The sequence below is a fragment of the Bombus vancouverensis genome, chromosome 14 (genome assembly GCF_051014615.1).
Source record: "Bombus vancouverensis nearcticus chromosome 14, iyBomVanc1_principal, whole genome shotgun sequence".
In the NCBI taxonomy this organism is placed as follows: domain Eukaryota; kingdom Metazoa; phylum Arthropoda; class Insecta; order Hymenoptera; family Apidae; genus Bombus; species Bombus vancouverensis.
The window spans coordinates 4,148,614-4,173,920 of NC_134924.1; the positions used below are offsets into that span (position 1 = coordinate 4,148,614).

At 38.9% G+C, this 25,307-nt stretch overlaps 1 protein-coding gene across 5 annotated transcripts; it reads right to left on the reverse strand.

The window, feature by feature from the left end:
• Positions 1–5,813: 5,813 nt before the first annotated feature.
• On the reverse strand, positions 5,814–24,761 carry chn (zinc finger transcriptional factor charlatan). 5 transcript variants are annotated; one of them, XM_033343691.2, is made up of 8 exons: positions 24,545–24,761; positions 17,530–17,684; positions 16,599–16,781; positions 14,971–15,281; positions 13,275–13,840; positions 12,554–12,865; positions 9,958–10,062; positions 5,814–8,381 (listed from the first exon to the last, which is right to left on the reverse strand). In XM_033343691.2, exons 2-8 carry the CDS (start codon positions 17,627–17,629, stop codon positions 7,550–7,552), a joined length of 2,409 nt encoding a protein of 802 aa, XP_033199582.1. In that variant the 5' UTR covers positions 17,630–17,684; positions 24,545–24,761; the 3' UTR covers positions 5,814–7,549. The 5 variants fall into 5 exon arrangements, with proteins under 5 accessions (XP_033199582.1, XP_033199586.1, XP_076480361.1 ...); XM_033343695.2 differs by having other exon boundaries at positions 5,814–8,069; positions 24,545–24,756; XM_076624246.1 differs by lacking the exon at positions 24,545–24,761 and adding an exon at positions 24,018–24,445 and having other exon boundaries at positions 17,530–17,680.
• Positions 24,762–25,307: the final 546 nt, after the last annotated feature.

Below are 25,307 nucleotides of genomic sequence, written 5' to 3' on the forward strand. Positions count from 1 at the left end.
CAGATAGAGATAGAATTGCTGATATGCGTATTTCCACGAGGGTGGAATCGATAATAATGGAATTTTAGGAGATTTAGGAAGAGTAGCACCTGAGCTTTTGAAGATTGGTTATATTAATGATCGAGTTCTCGAATAATGTTTTGTCTCTTTGTTAATTGCATCTACAGTCACTCATATGGTTTTTTAATTTAATAGGCTTATAATCAGTTAGATGCTCGATCATTCCAATGATTCCATACTTGTAACAATTAAGAACATTTAACAAGAATTTAACAAGAAAAATTAAGAGAAAAGTAGTAATTTTCAATATATTATTTGAGGAGGAAGTCTTCCTTCAAACCTTTTTTAAAAAGGCGAATAAGAATAAACTATCTGGAATAAAATTCTGCTCCCATACGCATCTTTTAAGAAGAAACCTAATTCATGACTAAGAACCATCAGAGTCAAATTTTCGTTCCTAACAATAGGTGCGCGAGAAAAATGTAATAGCGACGGTTTAACATTTCGCGAAAGGGAAGCTAAACCTCATCAGGCCGTTAAGCACTTTCCCAAAATGGAAACGATCAAAATAACCAGGTAATGGTGTCCCTTAACCTCTAACCGGTTTAACCTGCATGTAAAATGCATTGAATAGCTGAACTGCAACGGTCGGTATGTGTCGGTGAATGGGCTGGTGTTTCGTACGAATATTCGTAGGAGGACGTAGGCGCTCGTAATAGCTGCTAAATTACGACCCTATCCTCGAAAAATGGACAGGATCGTTTAAACGGAACTTCTGTTATCGTGAATTCGCAGAATCGCGATTATCTCGCCTAAGTTTTCCACGATTCGCTATGATAAACGAAATAGAGGATAAAATGGAAACGCTCGGAGACACTAATCATCTGAAAACACTGGGACGAATGCAGTAGGATGGAACAATATATCCATTAATCAGCCTACATCCCCGTAACTTGAGAATGAGATTAACCGATTGTCCCAAGCGGCATTAAAGGAACTTAAATATTTAAATTAATTCATCGAACCGATAGTTCTTCATTTTTTTTTTTTTTTTTTTATTCACATGAGACTAGTGAAGCACCCGCGCGTTTTCGAAACATCGCGGCTCGAAATTATGCTGGAAATTATATTAATGCGAGATTGACGCAATTAAAATGCAAAACGCATTTCGTGAGCTCTAAATGAGATACAAATAAAAACGATTGCAGGCGAAAAGGTGGCGGTGACAGATAGTACCGTTTCATGGGAGGGGAACGGTGCTAAAGAAAGCTGCAAAAAAGAAATTGCATTCATGATTCGGTCGCTGTTGGCGAATATATATTTCCACGAAGCTTTTCGTCGGGCTCTGGACCGCTTAAGAAATTAAAAAAGAAAAAGGGAAAAAGAAGTAAAAAGGATGGGGAAAGGAGGAAAAGGCATACGTCATGAATATTCATGCGTTAATGCGGCATGCGTAATGATGAGAAAGTTGTTCACCATTGCCGTGCTTTCCGCGAGGAGATATGCGCCTGGTGTATACGTGCCCACTTCACGCGCGTTCGGCTGAAGTGCCACTATAAACTGATATACGAGCGTCATAGTCATGCTTGCTTGCGGACCGGATATTAAAAAATGCCTTTAACGCGAAATTCATCCTTTCGATATGGCGACAACGCGAATTTCCTTCGTGTGGTGTTTGTTTGACTAGCTGTGTCCCGAGCTAAGGGTTGGTTACGTCAAGAGTAAGTTGATACATTGAGAAAGTGAATTAAAATCGTGTAGACGAAGTGAAAGATTCGATGGTGAGGATCAAAGAACTCAGAAATTCATATATATTATGTACCAAAGACTCAAATCAGTGAAAGCTTACGCATTAACGACGAGGAAAATTTGAAAATTTTTACACGACCAACGATAAATTGATAAGATCCAACAATACAGTCATTAATGATAGAAAAATTCAAGAAATTAGAAACTTCATTGTGAGATGAATATAAATCACGCAGATTCGTGTGAACATTTTCATCGTAAAATCGATGAACGAGCTTCAGATTCCAAGTAGGCGATATTTGTGGAATAAAAACGATGGAAAAACGAAATCGTTTCAGAACGACAGATACCATCAATCGTAACCCGTTTCATGGTGGTCTTGCGGATGTTGCTGAAATATTCTTGATTTCTTTTATCCGCTTATCGATGTGAATCGAGGCACAAATCCCAATATTTACCATACCAGCGTTCCACATTGAAAGTTAACCGCCTTCTCGCGCTCGCCAGCATCTTCCTGCCAACTTTCGTTATCCAAATTTCCGCATAAGAATCGACTTATCCCCCAGTCGATATCGGAAAAATCCTTGAAAAATCCGACTTCCCGAGATAAACAGATACTCGATGCGCACAACACGATCCTCACCGCAAGCATCGTTCTCCGGTCGAAACGACTCGCGTTACGGATAGTTATGGTTGATCGAGTCGCATCATACACGAAACGAGACACGGAAAGTGATCGGTTTCCGATCGATTACCCCGTAAACGAAACGGTTGATCAACGACGTTAATTATGGGAATAGGATCAACGATCGATCGCGTTCAATCGCTCGTATTTCGTGAGCTTGCATGTCGCTACGTTGGGTTTGGTACACGGCGGCGATGCGAGTTTGCCGTTGTGACGCTTTGCAATTTGATAGTTTTGGTATAAATGCATGAACATTTGCTCGAGCACAGAGTCTATTAGACATGTTTAATGATGTGATACATACGAGAGTATTACTATTGAAAATATATAGAAGCAATGGAAAGTTATAACGACTAAGAATCATTCGAATGCATCGAGTACCTGAGTCTTGCTCGGATTACTCAAGATACCTTGATTAAGATACTTTAGGACTTAAATTACAAATTTAAATTTCAATAAAAATTTAAGTTTCAATACAAATTGAGAATCTCAAGCGTTTTCTTTGACTGGATAAAAACAGGAGTTACTTGCTAGATAACGTAATATTATTTCTAATTACGTGCTTGTCGATATCGATCTCCTAAACCAAATTGATTTCAGATACGCATTTCCCGTTAAGCTAAAGTACAGTGAAAAGCCAATTAATTAAATTCGACTAATTAAAATGAATTTGATTTTAAATAGGATTTGAATTTTGGGATTCCAACATTAAAATTTAATATATATTTAATATGTTTCTAATTCAATATAAAACTGTTACATGCTGATTGAGTTTTCGAAAACTAGCTTTCTATAAAACGATGACATTTTCTGGCTCTGTAAATATCTATAAAAGCAACTGCAAACGCAAATACTTATATCAAACTCAGATAACTTGAGTAATCTGAACAAGATTCAACGCGAGTTCGCGCGAATCGGACAACGCGAATTGAACGACCATTCACGTGACGTTGTTCTTTGTACTTTTTGTTTCAATCTATCTTTCTTTTGCTTTTTCTAACCTGTTCCGCCGCAACGATTACTTGGTTTTGTAGCTGACCCGATGGAACGAAAATGGGCAACGAGCTTCCGCTTCGAGACCACGCCTTTGATTCCTTCCTGCGCATTTCTTCTCGCACGACATTCGCGTTCGTATGATCAATCTCCAGCGAGCTCTCGGATCCGGAATCCATGGCCAAAATAATTCCAACAACAGAGAGAGCTACTCGAACGTCTCGAAACCGGAAGTAGAATGATACAGATTTCTGATAAAAGACATTCTGTTGTTTCGATGGAATTTTTAGATATGTGAATGGTATGACCATTTTTGAAATTATTGAACACTAGAATAGGACTGATAAGATAAAACATTGTTATAAAATTGGTATATGAGAATAAATAAACGTACAGGAATATTAGATGAAATTGTATTTTAAGATCGAATGTAAGTGGTTCTTTTCTGATATTTTTTCCACGTTAACCCATTCGTTGACATTTTATTTAAAAATACTGAGAATACGAAAATTTGTTGTCAGTTTTATACGTACACTTTGAATGCATTTTCTTTCGTTCTGCAAAAAAAAGAAACATTTTAAACGTATCGCTTTCTTTTACATTTCCACTCGGCGTAATAATAGCTAGTACGAAAGTGATGGTTTTGCGTTCAAAATTCATGCTGAAATTTCCAAAAAAAATAATTTTGTTCCGGGACACTTTTTTCTGCGTAACTTCGTTTCAGAATACTTTTTTCCTGCGAATCTAGAATTGAAAGAAACGTTCGAATGGTCCCATTTAAATGCACCGCTCGTGCCTGCGGGTAACAAAATACCAAAACCGTAAAAACACAATTTTTGGGCTAAGCGAGAAGTGGCGATAGTATGCAGTCGAATTTTTGACCTGATAAAAGTGACAGAGCATGTAAATTCGTTCGCGCATTCGAATAAAACAAACCAGTGGAACTGTCGTTTCCGTTTCGCTAAAACATTCCTCACTTTCCTGTAATTTATGACTCAAATTTCGGAGTAATGTTTCCACGCATTTCGAAATAGTTTCGCCACAATTTTCGCGTGTATTTTATCATTTGTGTTTTCTTGCCACAATTCGACTAATGTTATTAGCGAAGTTCATCGAATCATAAAGTGTAAGTTGTTAGCAATTATTAAATCCTTTTATGACAATGAAAGAAATGAGAACAACATTACAAGTGATATTTTGCAAAATTACTAGTTATTTGACTATCTTGTTTGACGTACAGTCGTAAAAAAATAGTCTATATAATTAAAAAGCGAGATACTTGAATGATGCAGTGGTATTATTCTTTGTCATCGATATCATTGGCATTATGTATATGAGTTTTTAAATCAACTACAAATCAAATTTCGTACTGCATTTCGAAAGTTAATCTCGTTTAAGATCGTAATCGAAAATTAGGACAGTTACTTGTTTTATTCGGGTATAAATTACAAACCCAACTCATTCTTTATTCGAGAAATGACAGGCTGGAATCGTTATGTGAAAGCACAGTTGAACGATTCGTAGATAACGTTATTTAACGTTATTCAGCAGCAAGGAGAACAAAATGGAAGCCACGCGGTTTCGCGTTTCATCCAATTATCGACTCTCGTCGACATTGCGTGCTTTCTTCCGTTTACGTTACCAGAGATTGCGCCTGATCGTTACTAAATACCTTTACAAAGACTTCCGTCTGCTATGCGCTCTTTGCAGTTACCTTTACCGTGAAATTTGCAACTTGAAAAGTTTCGCGAACTTTTTATTCGATAAAGCAAAAAGAGGAACTATTCGAGAAATTACGATTTACGAACTCATCTGACGAAGTTTAGTTATTTACGTTGTAAATTGCTCACAGCTCTCGCAGCTTCGGCTCTACTTTTAGTTTATTAAGTTTCTCGGGTTCTCTTCCGCATAAAGACTTAAGTTTTCTGGACGATACTCAACAACCGTTCTTCCTCGCATGTATTAAAAATTTTGAATCAGTTTCTAACATCGTTGATGGAAGCCGGAAGTCTTCCGTTGGAGCGAAGTAAAAAATTCCTGTTTCTAAAAAAGTTAAAATGAAGTTACGCGAGTTGATGTTACGCGGTCCACGTTTCAGAAAAAGTTTCACAATATATTTTTTGCGTTGCTGACAAGTTTAGAAGAAAAAGAAGCATAGATTGTGTGAAACTTCGCGCGAAAAACCGGAAATCGATCGGCTGTGACGATTTTGGCGACGTCTACCGGCACATTTTCGAGCCAAATTTCTCTTACGCTGCTAATATCAACATTCGATATGGTTTCTTTTATAAGAGAAACAGACACGTATTTTCTTCGTAAAAGACAAACTGCACGAATCCAACATGGGACGATAACTATTTATGGGAAATAAAGTGTACACCCGCTGTGACTTCAACATATTTTATTTCACTTCACATACGATTACAATCTTTTCAATGGAAATAATTTCGCGTATAACATCTCTCGAATCTCATGGAATTTTAATCAACGTATTGCAGCAATTAATTTAGTACGAAACAAAAAGTTCGAAAATCATTTTTACAATAATAAACGATCAATAATAAATGAAGATTAGAACATTAAAGTTAATGATCTGAAAGACACGATTTTGGATCACTATAAAAGAAATAAAATTAAATCCTTTTCCATTTGAGCTCGTATGCTTAAATAGGGAGTGTGAAATGAAAAGCCAGAAATCACAGAATCTCAGAGAAATAACAGATAAGGTGGATGTTCTCTGAGAGTATACAGTTGCCTGGGCTTCTCACGTCCCCTGCTTAAGTACAATAGATATAATATATTTCATGTAATAACGTAAACAAGATGTTTTTGTACAAATATCCCTTATATAAATATGGTGCTTGTCTGACGGCTAGGCACAAATTTCGTGACTTGCGTGTCTCAATCATTTTTTCTTTCGCCTTTTTTTTGATATTTTTCTATTTTTTCTTTTTTTTTTTTTTTTTGACTAGACACAGCCCCACCGTAAGTATATTTTAGGCTAGCAAAGTCGACTGATCAGTAAACGAAAATAATCACGTAATTACAGAGACGGACGATGGACATACGCACAAGACATCGATTAGGGACGATCATCCAACATTAATATCGTTTCAATTTGCATTCTTTTTTTTTTCATCTTTTTTATCTGTTATCTTTTCTGAAAAATATGGTCTTCGCGACGTTCGTCATAGGCAATCTAAAGTCCAATGCGGATGAATGTGCTTACAAGGATAAAAACTCGAGTCTCAAGGTACTTTCGATTAGTTCTTTCTTATGCGCTAAATGTTTCGCTGTTTTAATTTCTTAGAATCATCGTCCCGTCCAGAAAAGGTTTAATTGAGAGCAGAAAGGCTCCTTTATCGTTTTATCCCTACAACCTCGACAAAATTCTTTTCTATCTAAAATTGTTTCGTTGGCTATGAGAAAGTTTCCGCATCTATCGCCGTAGTTCATCGACCAAACATGGACCGTTCGTTTCAAATCGATCAATACCCTCAAACTTCACACGAGATGTGGTCCGAAATCTTGATTAGGAACACCAATAATTTCTCAGAAACGGACGTTCGCTTCACAGCATCCGATATTATCCTCCGAACAAGACGAAGGCTACGGATTTCTTAACCAATACGATACAAATACCCTGAATCCGGAAGCTAAAGTTTAAAGCGATGAATATCGAAAGGTACCAGCTCTTTTCGTCAAATATTTTCTCCCGCGAGATCGATAACTTTGTAATAAGAATATCCTCTTGTAATAATATAATATATTATAATATAATATAATATAATATATTATAATATAATATAATATAGTAATATAAAGGATAAGGATAAGTAATATAAAGGATATAAAGAAATAAGAATAAGTAGAATATTACGATTAAGTACAATGACAATAGAACAAATCAAATCCTAGTAATAATTTTCTGAAAAGTCCTCTCTGTAGGACCTCCGAACAAAACGTCTTACAAAAACATTTCCGCCTGTCATAGTAAAGAGATATCTTTATTACAAAATTAATTTGTTAAAAGGAGAAGGTACTGATCGAAAAGCAGCTTTCTAGATTCGCATTTCGAGATCCATCTACACGATCGTCTGTCGTTGTCTTTCTTATCGAGTGTTATCTGTCGTATTCGTATCCAGGGTTGGTGAACACCGTCGCCTTCAACGTGATGGAGGGCGGTTGTGACAACGAACTGTTCCTAGCTACCCAATTGTTTATAATTTCATTCCTTCTGTGCCTCCATAGTTTATGGAGAATGAGAGAGACTTTGGTGTGGTACGCTGAACAAATTGATCCCCTGGCAAGTGCATCTTTGGGGCATTGACGACACTTGAGCAAATTTCTTCTGTTCTGTTGATTTCGATACCTAGCTTTCATATCTATCAAGGTGATAGCCCTGGATGGACACTTCTTTACAGGACTGGATGTCGTTTCTTCTAGTTTCTTGTCCTGGTTCTCCCCCTCAGAACAAGTTGAGTCCTCGTCATCGAACTCCTGGACCCCTGTCACCTTTCTGGGCTGTCTCTGCTTCCTCGGTCGCCTCTCGTGCGGTTTGCTCAGCATGTTTCTTAGCCAAGGTAACTCATACGGCTCCGTGGCTGACTGTCCCTTGCTCGCTTCGGGTACGGCTCGGTAGCTGTGCGCAAAATCACGATTAAGTAAAGTAGAAGTAGAGTCACGACTGGAACAACCGGTGCACGGTTCGTCGTGTACATGACGGTTGTCGTGTTGCTCGACGTTCGACGAGCATACGGCGTAAAACGAAACGAGGTCGCGTCTCAGTATCTCGGTTTCATGGTGATCGACGATCTGGTTGGCGTCGTGTTGACGATGGCGACGACGATGGTCGTGGTCGCGGCCGTGCTCGTGCCAGCTCGACCGCCTCTCCTCCTCCAAGGTCGGGTACGCCATTGTCGCTGCAGTTGCAGGGGAGTTTACCATCTCGTGGCTGCAACCACCGCGGCACTGTTCCATAAGTTACGTTCGCGTCATTTTTCTACCAACGAACGAGCGCTCGTCGACCGTGCGACGAGAAGGCAAGAAACATTTTTCTTTTCTTTTTTGGTTTTTTTTTGTTGTTGCTTTGTTTATTTATTTTTTAAAGAAGAAAAGTATAAGAGACAGTGACAACGAGAGAAGAACAGACAACGAAAGTGAAGCACGGGAACGTGCACGACACCGCGTGTCCTGGCGACACCGAAAGCAAACAAACGAAGCGTGCACACGGCGCGAAAGAAAAAAACTAAAAAATGACGCTGCAACGTAACAGAAAATGGAGAGGTAGGAGGGCGGGCGAAATGGTGAAGAGCAGTTTCAGTGGCAGATTGTAATCTTTTTGTTCAAAATCGATCTATAAATTTTACAAACGACTTTTGTTTAGCAGACAATAGTTGTTGAGAGATGGTCTACCCTTTTGAAATTCGTAGGAATTTATGTTGCAGAACGATTCAATCTACCACTGAATAACGTCGACCTGGTACAATGGGCGAATATAGAACGTAATATAAAAAAAAAAGCAAGCGCAGGAATGGCACTCGCAACTTACGAGCACACACGACGTCGCTAATGTTCGTTTAGGTATTTATTAGTAAAAGTACTTTAAGGCGTTAAACGACAAACTTTAATTTGCTACAAATTCGATTTCCACTGTCAGAATATGTATTGGGTAGATTAAACGAATTACTTGATATCTAGTTCTCAACTGAGCACTCTGGCACAATTGAATTAATATATTATTAGTGACATTATACGAGTCACAAATTATCTGCCTATCCTATTTGATAAAAGATTATAAGACTGTAAAGGAGATCTACAATTTTTAGCTTAGAAATTTGGATTGATTATTGTGCGAGAAGTATCCTGATATCTTTGGTCATGGGTAACTACGGCGATCTATCTTTAATTTGGACCACGTAGTTCAATAAAAAAAACTCTGTACGAATGACTGGAAAACCGAATCGATAAAGTCCATAATGTAAAAATGTATATTTAATATCAAAATGTACGTATTTTATGTTTTATCAATTTAAAAAAAGGTGGTGTATAATTAGGTTTCTGTATACTTCAATTATTCTCGTTATATAAAACATAGAATTCAATGCAAAATTCAATCTTCCCAAAATTAAATAACATAACCCAAACTAAAATAAATTACTATCTATAGCCTAATAATACCGATCTTGCAAATAATAATATAGCGGATAATACCGAAATTACAAATTCCAACAGTGGACATCAAATCTACATTTCTCTCTAAAGATTCAGATATTAGCTAATAGAAACTGGCGTAAAATCTCGTTGTAAAGATTCATGCTATTCGACATACAGATTCCCGATTAAAAAACATCAAAAACTAGCATGTTTTGTCTGTCGTACGGGACAAATGAGCAAACGAATTCGAATTTACGAGCGGAGTTAGCTTCGCCGATCTCTGTGCGCCAACGAGCGAATCACGGACGGGCAAAAACAAAAACGAATAAAATAGCTTAGGAGCGTGGGAATCAGAAGGTTAGCGAGATGCTTACCCGAGTATCGTTGTCGGTGGTATCACAGTGGTAGCAGGTGCGATGGCTGGAGCTGGAGCTGGAAAAACTGGTGGACCAGGTGGTGGCCGTCCTCCTCCTGCGGGACTGTAAATTCGATAATTAACCATGTATAAAGCACATATTACAGCGAATTGCAATATTATTATTCAATGAATAAATCGTAATACGATCATAATTTCAAAATGTAAGCCAAGTGAAACAAACAATTATCCGATCCAACAACGTTGTGCAGAAACTTATGAGAGCCTTTGAACACTTTTAGAAACATTTTATGAATATATTATGTACGTTAAGCGAAACAATTTGAAATTTCATAAACATTATAACGACACCTAACGAGTATAATTATATATAGGTAACGTTTGCAACAAATCTGAAAATGTGCATCAGATTAATTTCTACTGGTGCGCGAAAGCTTTTCGTTTGCAGTTATCTTCCATAGAAAAATAAAATAACAACCAATCCTCCAAAACACTACTCATTTTTAACCACATCATTTTTTAGTCAATATAATCGAACAATTATGGGAAATATTTAAATACTTTCGTGAACCACTGTTCATCGATTGAATAGAAGGAGGTGCAGTAATAAACTGCTGGACGAAAATGATTAATGACGAGAGTTTGCACCAAAACGTGGTATAATATACGAAACCAGCGGCGAACAGATACGGATAAACAAAATTCACATCTTTCCTCTTCAGCGATCGGTCGAATCCCAATTAATTCGTAACTCATCGTGATCGATATATACGTAATACTTTTCTCTAATTTCTGTTAGCGGAACGGTTTTGTGTAAAGATGGCTAACGAACTAGAGAAACGGGGCAGGGAATCGAAGTTTAAATCCGGCTCGACCGCTCGTTACACACTTGCTTTCCCACGGGACGCGACCGGAAAAGTAACGAGAGCGCGGATTAATCGCGTCCGATCGGCTTCCAATTAAATCGTTTTAATGAATTTCCCGGTTCTCGTGTGTCGTGGCAAAACCTCTAAACTAAACAGACCAGCGCACTGCGGTTCGATGAGTTTTACAGGGCGGAAGATGCACGAGAAACCGTCCGATCCGGATTCGTTTAACAGCGCGTGAAGAAAAATGTTGCGCGAATTTTCGAAGTTCGGATCGAATCGTGTGAATCGCGTTTTCGTATGGTTCGACACGACTTTCTGGGCGATTGGAACCAAATGAGTTGGAAGATGAAGCAAAGAATGAGTTTGTAGAGCAGTATGTCGAATTTATATATTGTAGAGATTATGTGAAATTCTTTAAATGTGCCTGTAATAAGAATGTTGTTCAGGACGATTATTGAAAATATAATTGATACGTGTGAATAATTTCCTGAAATATGTAAATACGCTCTACGTCTTATAATTATAAAACCATAGCAAATTTTCAACTCTACGAGGATACAGTGCAGCAAAATCTGTGATACTAGAAGTATGCAAAGTCGAATAGTCAAATTTGTAAATCGCTATCGTTACTATTTCATTTATATAATATCTTTTTCCAGTGAGTATAATCTATCCTTTTTGGGAAGAAAAAGATAAATTGTTTCTCATAATCAAGTTTTTAGATGATTTTGTAGTCATAAGATGCAACGTAGATCGTCCACGTATAAAGTCTTAGTCAATTGAAGAATTTCACTGATATGAATGGCTATCAAGTAAATCCGATTCATATTTCAAATCAATTAAATATCACAGATCAATTAACACGTTCGTCGCCACGTCGCACATATTCGTGCGACGGGTATACTTCCGTGGGGGCCCCGTCACCAACGTATGGTGACGCTCTTCTTGTTCGAGTTCGTCGCCCAGCGTGTTTCGGCTATGTTTCCTGCGGGACCCAAATCCGACTGTGGCTTCCTCAATATTCGAACTCGATGAAATTCTATTTATAATTTTTTTTCTAAAATTCACTACTTCGTCATCACTACTCTCCTCACTTTCAAATATATTTTCACACTGTCTACTGAACATTCTCGACTAAATCGAAGATCTGAGATATCTGCCATGAGATCCCTCGGAATACTCTAGCTGGAAAGTTTATCGCTTTCTCCATTTCAGAACTAAATATATTTGTCGGAAATGAAAGGACATCGGGATTTCCCATCTGGAATGTTGGGAAAAACCCCAATACCCTAGTCCAGACTTTTACTATAGCTACACTTAAGTAATAAAAATAAGAAATAGTTTTAATGTTCCAATCTGGCTTTATGACGATGTGTTCGGGCTCGAAGTGCCATAGTGGGTCACTGGACGTAGCCACGGTCGGATTTGGGCCCCGCAGGAAACATAGCTGAAACACGCTGGGCGACGAACGTGTTAAATAGATGTACTTCTATAACATTCTAAAAATATTTCCTTCTTAATTATCCATTTTATCAACATATCTCAGCACCTATCCAACAACTCAAAATCAACAACTTTTCTCGTAAATCATCCTTCATACTTTTCTAATCCATTATCTCTCATAAACAAATCTCGATTACTGCATCACACGGATAACGGTTAACACAATTAGGACATCAATTACTGCATAATACGTTAACGAAACAGATAGAAACACATTCTTACTGCAAAGGTTGTTGATGGCGATTAGTAGGCGGTGGTGTAGCTTGAGTAGTAGAGGTCGCGGGTGCGTTAGCACTGCTGACTCGATGTACATGCAGCTGGTGCATCTGTAATTGGGCCGCATCTTCGCCAAGGAAAGAGCACCTTGAGCATTGCCGTCTGTTGTGCACCTTGAGCACGTGGGTGGCTAGGCGTTCGGCACGCGCCGCTTTATACTCGCAAAGGGTGCATGCAAACGGCTTCAAATGTGTGTTTAGATGCCGTTTCAAACACCAGTTGTCCACACCGCTCCAGGAACAGTAGCAGCAAGTGTACCTAAAATCGATGACTGTGTTAATCGGTTGTTAAGTCAGCCTATTGATTCGAACGAAACAATCTATTCACCTGAGCTCTACAGGAAATTACTCCAGCCATTAATAAGAACAACAAATTTCTTATATTACATAATCAATAAAAATGAACGATTTCTAGCCACAATTTTAAAAGAGTATTCTTCTATCATTGATAAGAATGCGTTATATTATTTAAAACGAATAATCTTTAGTGTCAATTCCAAGAGAAAATATATTGACAAGAAGAATTATCCTATTAAAAGACGAAAAACTTTAGGCTGCATTTAAGAAATAAAGTCCTTCAATTATTAGGAAAATCTTCAATTATTTATTTTTCTTGTCCAACTCCTATATGTACTATAAAATCATCAAATTTTCCAAAGAAATCTCACCTTCGTTCCTGAGCACCTTTAGAGCTTCCCTTAAGATGGCTCTTGCTGTTACATCCACCATTCTGTACTCTTCTTCCAGTGGCGCAGTTCGCTGCATCAGGTTGCATAATACCCGGAGCAGGCATCGATGTTCCTTGATAAATTCCCCCCGCGTTAGTAGCTGTATTATTGCCAGTATTCGGCTGCAACTGGTAATTTTTGTTATTATTAAATCCTGACGAGTAATTTGTGTGCTGTTGCTGCGGTTGGCCATTCGTATTCACATTTCCGGTATTCGCGGTTCCTGCTTCTTGTTGGAGAGGCTTTGGTGGACTGGATCCAGCTGGTCTGCGTATCCTTGATAACTCGTAACCGTGCTCGCGATGCATCCTTAAGAAATGCTTTTTCACATGATCAGCGCGGTTGAATGGTTTGTAACAGATATAGCAATGGAACGGTTTTTCCTCCCGGTGGATATTTTCGTGTCGTGTGTACAGATCGCGGCGATCCGTTCCATAAGGACAATATGGACAGCTATACCGCTTCACGCTCGGTGTTACTGTCACTGAAGACATCGTGGTGGTGTTCTGTGGAATTAATAAAATTTGAACACTACTTGTTAATTAACTGAGTTACTATCGAGTCGAGAGAAGATTTCATCTTATCGTCACGACAATGGATTTTAGATATGTAATTTTTGCAGTCGCTAGAATTAAGCAGACACTTCTTTAAAAAATTAATATTATTTGCTGAAACTTTCGAAAACTTAATTACTGACACGCAACTGTAAACAGAATCACTGTAGTGGTACCGGCAGTTTTTCATGAATATCTCGGAAACTAAGTGAGTCCACCCCTCGCGTGTATAGAGAAAAGTTATCAGAATAGAGTCATTTATGCATAATATACAATACATTTTGGTACATGTCAACCTTTTATACCTCATCCCGGAATATAGAATATTATCGGAGTAAATATAATTTAGAATTCTATAGGATTGTATAGACTGTAAGATATTTAACACTAAACCTACCGACATTTCGTGTATACCTATCCTTACCGTGTGCGGTCAAAATGATCGGTGATTAAAGAAGTAATAGTTTTTATGATTTAACTTAGATAATGGTTAATTTATCACTAAATGTATATAAAATGATGAACTTTCATAAAATTTCGTTCAAATTTACTTTTGTTTAATTTCAATTATAGACTTAAATGGAATTATACTTTTATTTATATAGAGATATATCTTATTCAACTTCGCTGCATTTTTTACAAATTATCTTATTATCAAATGTACATTTGCCGCATAAATATTTCCCGCATCTTAAACAAATTTGACCTTAAGGTAGCCTTTTCTTTGTACTGATTGCATTTATTTTAAGAATAACTAAAATATTTTGTCGAACAGTCAAAATGACCGCTCATGGTAAGTAAGGCAGAGTACAAATTTTTCTCAGAAAATAAAAGAGCAAACTAAAAGTAAATACCGAAAAATATATTGTATTGTATGTTTTAGGAAAAGTAAAAAATTATGAAGCGATATGATAAAGTTTAAATATGGTTTAGTTTGTGTAGAAATTCGAGAGCGGTCAATTTCACCGCCACTGGTATGTTTAATGTTAATTGTGTTACAGAAAAATTTTACGTGATAGAAATAAACTATGCTCACTCATTTGACTTCAAGGATTTGAGAATAACCATGAACAGAGACATACCTGATGCAAATGTTGTGGTGCAGGAGCTGATGGTAATTCTTGTAACAGAAAGGTGGAGGTGACAGGTAAAAGTGCTGCAGGCACTGTTTGCGTTTCCTGAGTTCTCCTGGATGGTGGTGCCACACGTTCTACTCGTTCACGCAGCCTTTCCAGATAGGAAATCACATCCTCCACTTTTAATTCTTCGGACTGTCGATAATCCTGTGAGGGCGAATGATGTCTGTTTCTGCTATCGTCTCCAAGAATCCTTGACGAGTGAAGTTCCATGAAATGTTCAGCTACATCCCGTGGTCCACCTCCCATCAAATCACCTGGAGAAATAACGTGATTCGTAAATTTATCCGTTAGTCCAGAATATCGGCCTAGCCAATGAATGACCTGATCTGGTAAAAGTAACTCCAGAAACTTTTTGTTTCTTTAATTTATGGTAATAAACTTCTGTAAAATATATCTATGCCTTTATTACTTCAATTTGCACAGAAGATACGATAGTATACACCCTTTGATAGTATCGCGAAACTTCGTCAAACACCGCCAAACACCGTCAAACACCGTCAAACACCGTCAAACACCGTCAAACACCAATCAAATGTTTTCAAATATCGTCAAACGTTGTAAAACGTCTTCAAACGTTGTAAGCGTCTTCAAGCGTCGTCAAAGTGTTAAACGGCGTCGAAGGCGACGATCACTCACGAACTCAAACTCCGTAATGAACGGACGTTGAACCACCCGAAAAGCCATAAGCCCAAGAAAATGGGCAAAAGACGGTAAGACGGGGGGGGGAGGGGGGAGAGAGGGTCAGTACTGTTCACGAGAAACTTTCCATTTGCAAGGGACAGTCACGAAATCCGTAACTCAGGTATTACTAAGGAAACATAGTACGTCATATAGTATTCGTATTGGAGAAGGAACTAAATATCCCCATAAACAGCGAATTGCGTTCACGCATTGTTTATACAGGATGGTTGGTAACTGGTGGTACAAGCGGAAAGTACAAGCGGTGGTACAATAAACATTTTTCGTTTGAGGCTTTGTTTTCGAGAAAATCAACTTTGAATGTTCGCTCAGTACGCGTGCACTTTATCACGTCTCGTTATAACGGATCTCACTATAGATCGTTGTCTCGATGGAAAGATTAAAAAAAAAAATTTTTATTCTATATTTTCAACTTCTTTTTTAGAGTAGAATCACCCCCTTTCCTCTTGTACCACTAGTTACCAACCACCCTGTATATTGAACTCTGTGTCGATTTGTGTATCTAGCCGTGCCGTCGTGCTCGGTGACCTATTATATCACCACATAGCGTTACATGTTTTTATATAGCTCATGTTGTCCTCGATAACCGACGTCATTCTAATAATTAGGCAAATAAAGAAATGAATTGTATTGATGACTATAAATTCTTACGAATTCTATAATGTTCATAATATTTATGAGTCCCTAACTCTATTAATAACTAATATGTATGGGGAGGAATATCTAAAATCTATAAATCAAATTTATCAAATAACCTATATCCCCTCTAGCATTTTTAAAAAAATTTTATTTTATGTTTTATATCTAAGATAAGACAGTTTAAACAGAAGTGGTGCAATTTTTTAAAATTTTACTAGATGTATTATACGAACCGCATTCGTAGCACCTCCATGTCGCTTTTCCAGCGTGATAAGCAGCAATACGACTTCCATCGGTGCCTTTCAAAGGCTCCTCTTCGCAAGTCCAGTTTCCATCATCACTATCGGTCCCGTTTCCGGTATCCTCTTCGGTCTTGTACGATACAGAAGTTTCGAACTCGTTCTGAACGCTTGAGGCTATGATAAACGAAGATAATAAGCTACATTCTCTTTTGCTATTTTATTTTACAGAATACCAAAGCATCTTTTGTTTTCTGCGGGAGCATCATTACGTTTTATGGATTTAAATATTAAAATATAAAATAACGATCTCGATGCACCGAAGCAAAAAAGCGTGCTACGTTTGAAGTATTTATGGTACCCCGCTGGGGGTAGCCACCTACATGATAATCAAACAGCCAAAACAATTCTACCAAATGTCCAAATTGGACAAATTGTGAATGTAAACAACTAAAAAAAAAAAAAACGTTTGAAGTATACCGTAATCCTCCAGAAATATTTATCTTGCTTCAATTAATATTGCAATACTTGCAATTACTCCTTACTTTCATTAACCTTTACTGCGATAGTATATGCAAACCGTTAAACTTGAATTTTAAAGGCACGCTTTAATATTTATACTCAATTTGAAAATTATTACCTCTTCTTTAAAATATGATACACGCCTCATTAATAAAAATATCGATTCCTTTACCGTAGTGATACATGTTAATCTAAACCCTTAATATAAACCTTTAAGCTTGAGAGAGTTTTCAAAGAGCATACTGTATAGTATTTCTAGTTTATTTGAAGACTTATTTTTCTGTTTAAAATGCAGTACACAGTTCAATAGAAGATACTTAAAATTTTCTACCGCAGTAACACATACACAAGTTATTAAATCTATCATTTTAAAGGACACATAAATATCTTTAAATTCACTTACTTCTATGATCAGGATCTTCACCGTACAATTTTCTGGTTATTTCCTTAAACATATCTTCGTAGCAGTCGAGCCTGCTAATTCCTGCACCGCTACCCTCCATCTTTCCAGTCCCCGCCGGTCACCCCCTATCCTTGGAACAATAAACCTTCGCCTACCTGCGAACCGAAAGATGCCCGTAAGCCGGGTTGTAACTAATAATTCCTCTTCCAAATGTATTTTCCTCCCGAATTTTAAAAGGTTGGGTTCCTCCCTTTTCATACTTGGACACTTACAGACCCACCTTCACCCATCGTTATTGCTTTCGTGCTTTCTCTCCTGCCTTTCCTTTTCCGGTACTCGTTTAAAGATATGTCTTTTTTTAGAATCGCTCGCACAGTGACGTATCGACGAAGGGAGCTAATTGACTCATTGAAGCTTAATGAAATCTTGCCAAAGCGTTGCCCCTAATCGTCCACAAGATTTAATCTTTCCGCTGGCCGGCTTGAATGGCACATTTATATAGAGAACGGGAGTTTGTCGGTACTAAGTGCGATTCAAAGAAAACGGAGGAGATTGGTGATAATTTGCCGAATATTCTAGCGCGAGAATAACGAATATAGTTTTTTGAGATACTGTTCTGGATTTTGAACATCTGCAGGAATTATATTATCAAAAAAGAAAGAAAAGAAAAAAAGGAGAAAAAGAACTGAAAACTAAAGTTTGAATAGAGTTAATTTTTCTTGATGCTAAGTGGTGTCATATTATTGACTGTCTCTGTTTTATGAGGGGGGCCGAGAATGGTAAATGAAATGTCGTTTTCGCCGAGCGTTCAATTCTTCGGAAATTCTTAACGTCGAAACAGTTTGTAGAAGGAAAGATATATAACGCAAGAATTTGACGGTCGGATATTAAGTTTCTACGTACAAACATACCCGGTCGCTGCCTCTAAACTCTTCGACAAATTGGAAACGTGAGAATAAAAAGCTGCATTTCCTATTAAGTACGAAAATTACTTTCTGTTTAACGAACCATCTATTTGACAGTAATTTAAATCACAAATTGAAGAAACTTTGAATAAAAATCTCAACGATGATAAACAAATATTAATACTATAATTTCATACTGTGTAACAGAATTTAGTTTTGTATAGTGTAATCATTCTATATCATCGCCGTTAATGACCACAATTGTGAAGGTTGCAAAAAACAATTGCTGTGCGAATCTAGAGGACGATTTTGTTTTTAGAAGACGTGATCGCTTCCGCGTCATCGACTTTTCCCCTATCTTCTTATCTTGTATATATTCAGCTGCAACGCTGCCGACTAAAACATCTTATTCCCTAAAGCCGCCTTCTATCTTCGTGTACCTGAAAAATCGATTCACCCCGGTCAGAAAACGTTAAGAACAACTCGGGGTTCTCGGTGAAGCCGACCTGACGGGCGCTTAAGCCACGTACATACCTACGAAAATGCTTCGTAATGCAATCTCATCGGTAATTGAGAACGATACAATGTTATACGTAATGATAGATGTCTCATTCTAATGCGCTTTGATTTCTTATAACAAGTTTTTAGTTATGTACCTTCTGCTCTGTGGACGAAGAAAGAGTCACTGACAAGGAATCATTAGACTAAACCGCGTTCGCGCTTGATAAAAGTTTCATGTTGATTTGTATTTAAGATATTTGAATTTAAGATACACTATATTGACCATAGAAAGATAATAAAAAATAAATAAAAAGATATTGTTCAAAATTATACTTTCTATTCTATTCTATTTTCTCTGTATCTCTTTCTTGCTCCAGGAAGCAAAGAGTTTCGAATATTTAACTTAAAGAAAGGTTGTATGATATAGTAGTGATATTCATAAGTTTCACAGAAATCTTCCAGACTTTTGAAATCTTAGAACAGTAACAAATATTAGGAAAAATTCCAGAAAAATTCTACGATATTTATTAATGTCTCTATTATATTATACAAATCTTCTCTTAACTGAAATATTTGAAACTTTCCCAAGAGAAATACAAATCCAAAAGAAATAAATTAAAAAGTGAAATGTTCCTTTAAATTCGCGTATTACTCTCAGAGTATTAAAACTAAACATATAATTTTGCAACACGTTGTACAAAAATTAATAAGATTCTATCGTCTATCTTAGACATTTTTAATCACTTTGCCAACGTGTACTAGGCTTAAGGCAATCGCAGCGTTCGATCGTCAAGCGCAAACGAGGCAATGGCAACGTAATAGCAATTCCAAGCTGAAAGAGATTCTGGCCGCGTACGAACGTAAATACAGGGCTAATGTGTGCTAGGAAATCGCGGCTGGTGTTCCATCACGATGACAGGAACCGGTGGTGACGCGAAACTCTGTATCGGAAGCGTTAACGACTTCTCTCCCTGGAGGTAGACGCCGCGATGGAATTAGAATCGAGGCTGTTATGGCCCGTTTAGAAGCACTGATCGTCGTTACGGATCTTCAATTAAGGGCACTTTGAAATCAAGCATGCAGAATAATTATTTTATTCGCACTATACAAGCGTTTTGAAAACTGATGACTAGGCTGCAGAATATTTATGGATTTATGGGAAATTTGTAAATACAAATGCGTATAGAATGCGCATATTGCACAGAAATATATGTTGTGAAATACTGAAAGTGCAATATGTAATAGACAAAATATTTTTCTGTCCAAGTTCGATCTTGTAAGTAATTTAAGTAAGGAAATACGAATTTCCATAAATATCGTAGTCTAGTGAAGAGACTGTGGGGAATGAATTTTACGATTCAACAATTTTCAAACGAATAGAATCTTCGTTTTTCACTTTCAAAGGATAATTTACCACGAAAAATGCGATCTTCCACGTGAAAGAATCTTTCACGTGTTTGCGCAACTTCCAGGCGTTTTGAAACTAAACATTCTGACGTAATATTCCAGTAAACTTTTTAATCGCATATCTGTATTTAAAGAGCGGCGGATACTTAAGAGGCGCGTGAGAGAATATTGTTTGTCAAATTCCGAAAGATAATTTACGAGGAAAAATGGAATTCATCACGTGATAGAATTTTTAATGTTCTCACCAATCGTTGAATGGTTCTACGAAGATAAATGAAAAATTCTGAGGAAAGGCCACGAAGTTAAATACTCTGGTAAATTGTTTAATGCCTGTTCTCTTCATTTTCCGAATGTTTTCAGAAAGTAAGAAACCCTCGAGAGTTGGAGCATGTTGGAAAAGCACTCGGCAGGTCGTGATGTCCTTTGAAAGCGAACCACAATGAATAAAAAAGGATCGAGGAGCAATTGCGAACGTGCTTCGAGGATCTCGAGAAACTGGATCGAAGTTAAGACCACTTTACAATTTGCTGAAGCGTGAGCAGTCTTAACTCTTCTTCCCGGTGTATCTCGAGGGGATGAAAGGAGAATGAAAAATCCGCCTTCGTGTTATCGGCTGCTAAATATTCATGAACCGGGAAATCTTTCGCCTTTGAACCGAGTTACAATTTAGAAGGCTGACTAAAAAGAGTTATCGATTTTCACTTAGAAGTGGAACAAGAGTGAAACCTGCCGTCTCGAACTCATTCACGCGACATCAAGGAACAACACTTCCTTTTCGCCCCATTAACGAGCGCGTTTCCCATTCGTGTCTTTCTTCTTTGAAAAACAGCTGATCAAAGGATAAGAATTCCTTCGAAATAAATGAAAAATATGGAAAGAAAAAAGACAAATTAAATTTTAAATCGGAGGCATTCGAAATAAATGCAAAATAAAAAGAAAGAGAAGAAAGATGGAAATTAAATTGAATTATAAAAATAAAAGATGAAAAAGGAAATGAAAATGAAATTTTTAAGAATCCTTTGCCCTATTTAATGAAATTGCAAACCTTCTAAATTTACATTGAATTTGTAGATACGAACTATTATAAATCTAAGATTTGGAAAAATTGCATTAATAAATCGTAAAAGCTTAAAATTCTATTAACGAATTGTAAAAGTTCAAAATTGTATTCGTTTCTATGCGAGATCTAATATTGTACTAAATAGCGCGTAGAATCCTTAAAACGAAACAAGAAGAATCAAGTGGACAACAATAATTTATTGGACATAAAAATTATTAGCTTGGCTACTACCCTTCAAACACAAGGGAAGGTCTGATTGTCGCAAGGGATCCTTGAAACTAATCGAGCATAAAGACGAGCAGTTCTTCATCGAGCCCTATTGTGAATAATGAAATCCACAACGTCGGGAACAGCTCCTCCAATCTTATAGAACACATTGAAAACGCTTTTGAACGATATAATCACGCTGAGATTCCCATAGCACGTTAATTATTCTAAGTAGGAATCTTCGTAGAAGTCCTATGCCACTCTAACTGGCACGGAGAAGGAAAAACTCATCAGCCACATGGTTTACCGAAAGCAAAACTGTTCTAACAGAGGTATTCAGACATTCAACAGACCTCTTTTCTCCCCAATGCAAACAGCTAAACGGCTAGCACCTACTGTTCCCAAGTTTTCGATCTTCCAGTGTCTATTTAAGTGCATACATTAAACGTGGAATTAGTCGAAACTGAATTTGTAATTCAGGTTGAAACCATTTTACGTTTATTAAGAATTAAAAATTTCCTTAACTTTAAGCAAATTTCAACATCGAATCTCAACATCGATATTTCTCATAATACGTTAAATTTAACGATTCTAAAATTAACATTAAACACGTATGTAAAATTGAATTACACATCAAAGATTGAGACTTATATCTGGTCTTCGATTATTAAAAATCATTTTAATGCTTCAAAATATGATCTTACTTATCACAAAATAATGAACCTTCGAACAATAAATAAAGATTGTATTATCAGTTGGGATTGAAACTACCCTTTGAGTATAAAAAGTTATTCCATTGCTCTTTAAAACTATATTATAAAAATTATATTATACCGTAATCACAATTAACCCAACAATTCCTAAAGATAAACTCCGTCATTACCGGAAGAACGATCTCCAATTAATAGCCCCACCCCATAATCGTCCAGAGCGCGAATAAATTACCCATTGCCGAGATCCTAGCGCTTGGAAGCAACGCATTCCAGAAGCAACAAAATCAATCCGTAAGCAACGCGTAACGCGGCTCGTTAACCGGCCAATCGACTCTGGAGGGGGTGAGTGCCCTGTCAATCGAACTGGATCCTACCCTGTTAGAGCATAGATCGATCGATTTCGATCTCCGCGGCGACGTAACTCACTTTTAGGGGATGCAGCGTCCGGAAAGAGGAAGAAAGAGCCTGGTCGCGTATTGATCGAGCCACGGTTGCTGCCGCGTGAAAACTAGGGGGAGAAACAGAGAGGAAGAGATGAGCAGAACAGAGAAAGACAGGGTGCCTCTGGAAACCCCAAGCGACGGTACCATACATACTCACACACAGATCAAACAGTACATATACACACATACGTATACATACGTACGAAATATGTACACATGCATGCTACTCATATATTATGTACACGTGTATAAGAACGCATACTATTCAGTGTATCTCGGTATACGTATTATAAAGGGGTGGTGGCGAGAACGTTCGCGCTGTGTGGAAGGGGTTAGACCGGCGACGAATAAATCAATATTCCCCTCCGGAACGATCGAGGACATGTCCCGAAGGCGACAGATGGCGAGGGTGCCTTGATTCGTGTTCTGCGCCGGTTGAGCACCACTGTCTCCGAAGAAAACCTAAGCTTGGTGGGGAGATGCGGGTGGGTAGAGCATAGGGAGCTGTCGTATATACAACGAGGAACGTTCGAGGGAACGAAGAGCGGAAGAAACGAAAGAAGAGAAAAAGGTTCAGAGGGAGAGAAACGGCATTGGGGAGTGCTGCGATGGAATAAGACAGAGATATGCAAGAGTGGGGAGATTGTCGAATGGTGGGAGTGAAAAGTAGTGGGGGTAGAGAAGGCGCGCGCAGTGTGCCATTCAAATTCATCCGGAAATTATTACCGACTAACCAAGGACGGCGAGCGGGTCTTGGCGTCGGCGCGCGCGCGTGCAACTCCTCCATGCGTACAGGCATACATACGGCGACACACAGGCATTTATAAATATATAGCGGTGTCTGTATAGCACTGTGGAAGATACAGTAGCCGCGCAGGGACACATAGCAACGAAGCGTAGGTGATTTCCCATTACGATCGAAGAAATTCTACTGGTTCGGTTCTGGTCGCCGTGAGAACGTTTCTCGGTGGCCATTGCGTTTCTTCCGCCTCTGGTAGGCCGATCGAAGGCGCGCACACACGTCGAGCGAGCACGCGAGTAATCGTCGCGATCCGGCGAGCGATACACGCACACGCGACGCATGTCGTCTCGCTGTTCTCTTCTCGAGTTCACTCGTACGCGTACCGCGCACCATGATACTAGCGTTAACCACTCGCACGCGAGCCGGCGTTTTCTTCTTTAGAGCGCGTTTTTTCTTAAAGTTGGATCGTGTTAGAATACACCACACACTCGGATAAAGTGTTCGAGCTACCTACACGAGGACAGCGTCGCTATCTTCTCGGCGGCCACGCGTGTAACGTCGTTCCGCGATGCCCACGGTACATGCTTCCTCTCTCGACGCCTGTTCCGCGTCACACTCTTCAAGTCACTCTGTCACTCTCGCTCTCCGATCGATCGCGGCTGGTTCGTACGTTGGTCTGTCCACTCGTTTGATTCGATTCCTCGTAGCACGAGCACAGTACGCACGTTACATACTGATAGAATTGAGGGTCACGCCGTGTACAGTTCAACTCGAGGAAAGTTCTAACTGACACGATGAAAAATCATGAAGAATCGAAGTCCAGGAGTTGTCGATCTCGGTGAGAGTGAAACGAGCGGTAGAAAGAAGGACGGAACGAAAGAAGGAGAGAAAGACGCGGAATGGGGGGGCCTAGAGAGTGTAAGGGAAAAATTGAAGCGCGCGCGAACGAGTTCGCCCGTATGAGAGGAAGAAGAAGAAGACGACGACGGATAACGAAGGTGATGGTGAAGATACGATACGTGTTATAGAGTACTCACTGGATGTTGTTGCGGTGTGACGAGAACCAGCCTTGCCCAGGATGGAAATTCGTTGTTCGAGGAAACGTTGTGCTGGTTCGGTTGCAGGTTGTTTCCTCGACGGCAGTCGGGTGGCGAGTGGGTGGGCAGGCGGGGTGGCAGGCGGACAGAAGTGGGTGGTGCGGGTGGGTTGGGAGCTAGCGGCGTGTGGGTGGTGGGAGTGGGGTGAGGGAACCCAATACCACCCTCCTCGCCCATTCAATCCTGCAGTATTAGGGGGAGCAGTCGAGCCTGTTCCCTCCCCTCCCTCCCTCCCTTCCTCCCACCCTCTTCGTCACTCTCTCTCTTTCTGTCTTTCTCACTCAGCACATATCCAGCACAGGCAGAGAAACGTCTAGGACGACGAGGATGATGTCGGAGTCGACGACGGATCGTTGTACGCGTGTTGGTGCATACCCTCCACGCTGTATGGAGGTGTTCACGCATGTGTGCGTGCCTCTGTGGTCGCAGTGCCTCACAGTGTCGGCCTGTCTCTTCCTTCTTCGCTACACTCACACGCACGCACGCACACTAAGAACCGAAGCGAACCTCCCTACACGTGTTCACAACGAAGCAGTCAGCCGGTCGAGGGGCGGATTCGCTGGGGTGGGAGGAGAATTTACGGAGGCCCTTCCGAGGTCCTTGTCGAGAAAACCATTACTTGGAAGGGTCTGGAACATTGGGTCTCATGCAGGTCCGTATTTTCGAAACGACAGAGGATCCGTTGAATTGAGAAAGTTGCAGG

Coding starts and splice junctions, on each gene's coding strand:
- chn (XM_033343691.2), bottom strand. CDS start 17,629: ATGGAGGGTAGCGGTGCAGGAATTAGCAGGCTCGACTGCTACGAAGAT. Junction 16,782..17,529: donor TGAAGATCCTGATCATAGAA/GTAAGTGAATTT, acceptor CGTTTATCATAG/CCTCAAGCGTTCAGAACGAG. Junction 12,866..13,274: donor AAAGGTGCTCAGGAACGAAG/GTGAGATTTCTT, acceptor CATCGATTTTAG/GTACACTTGCTGCTACTGTT.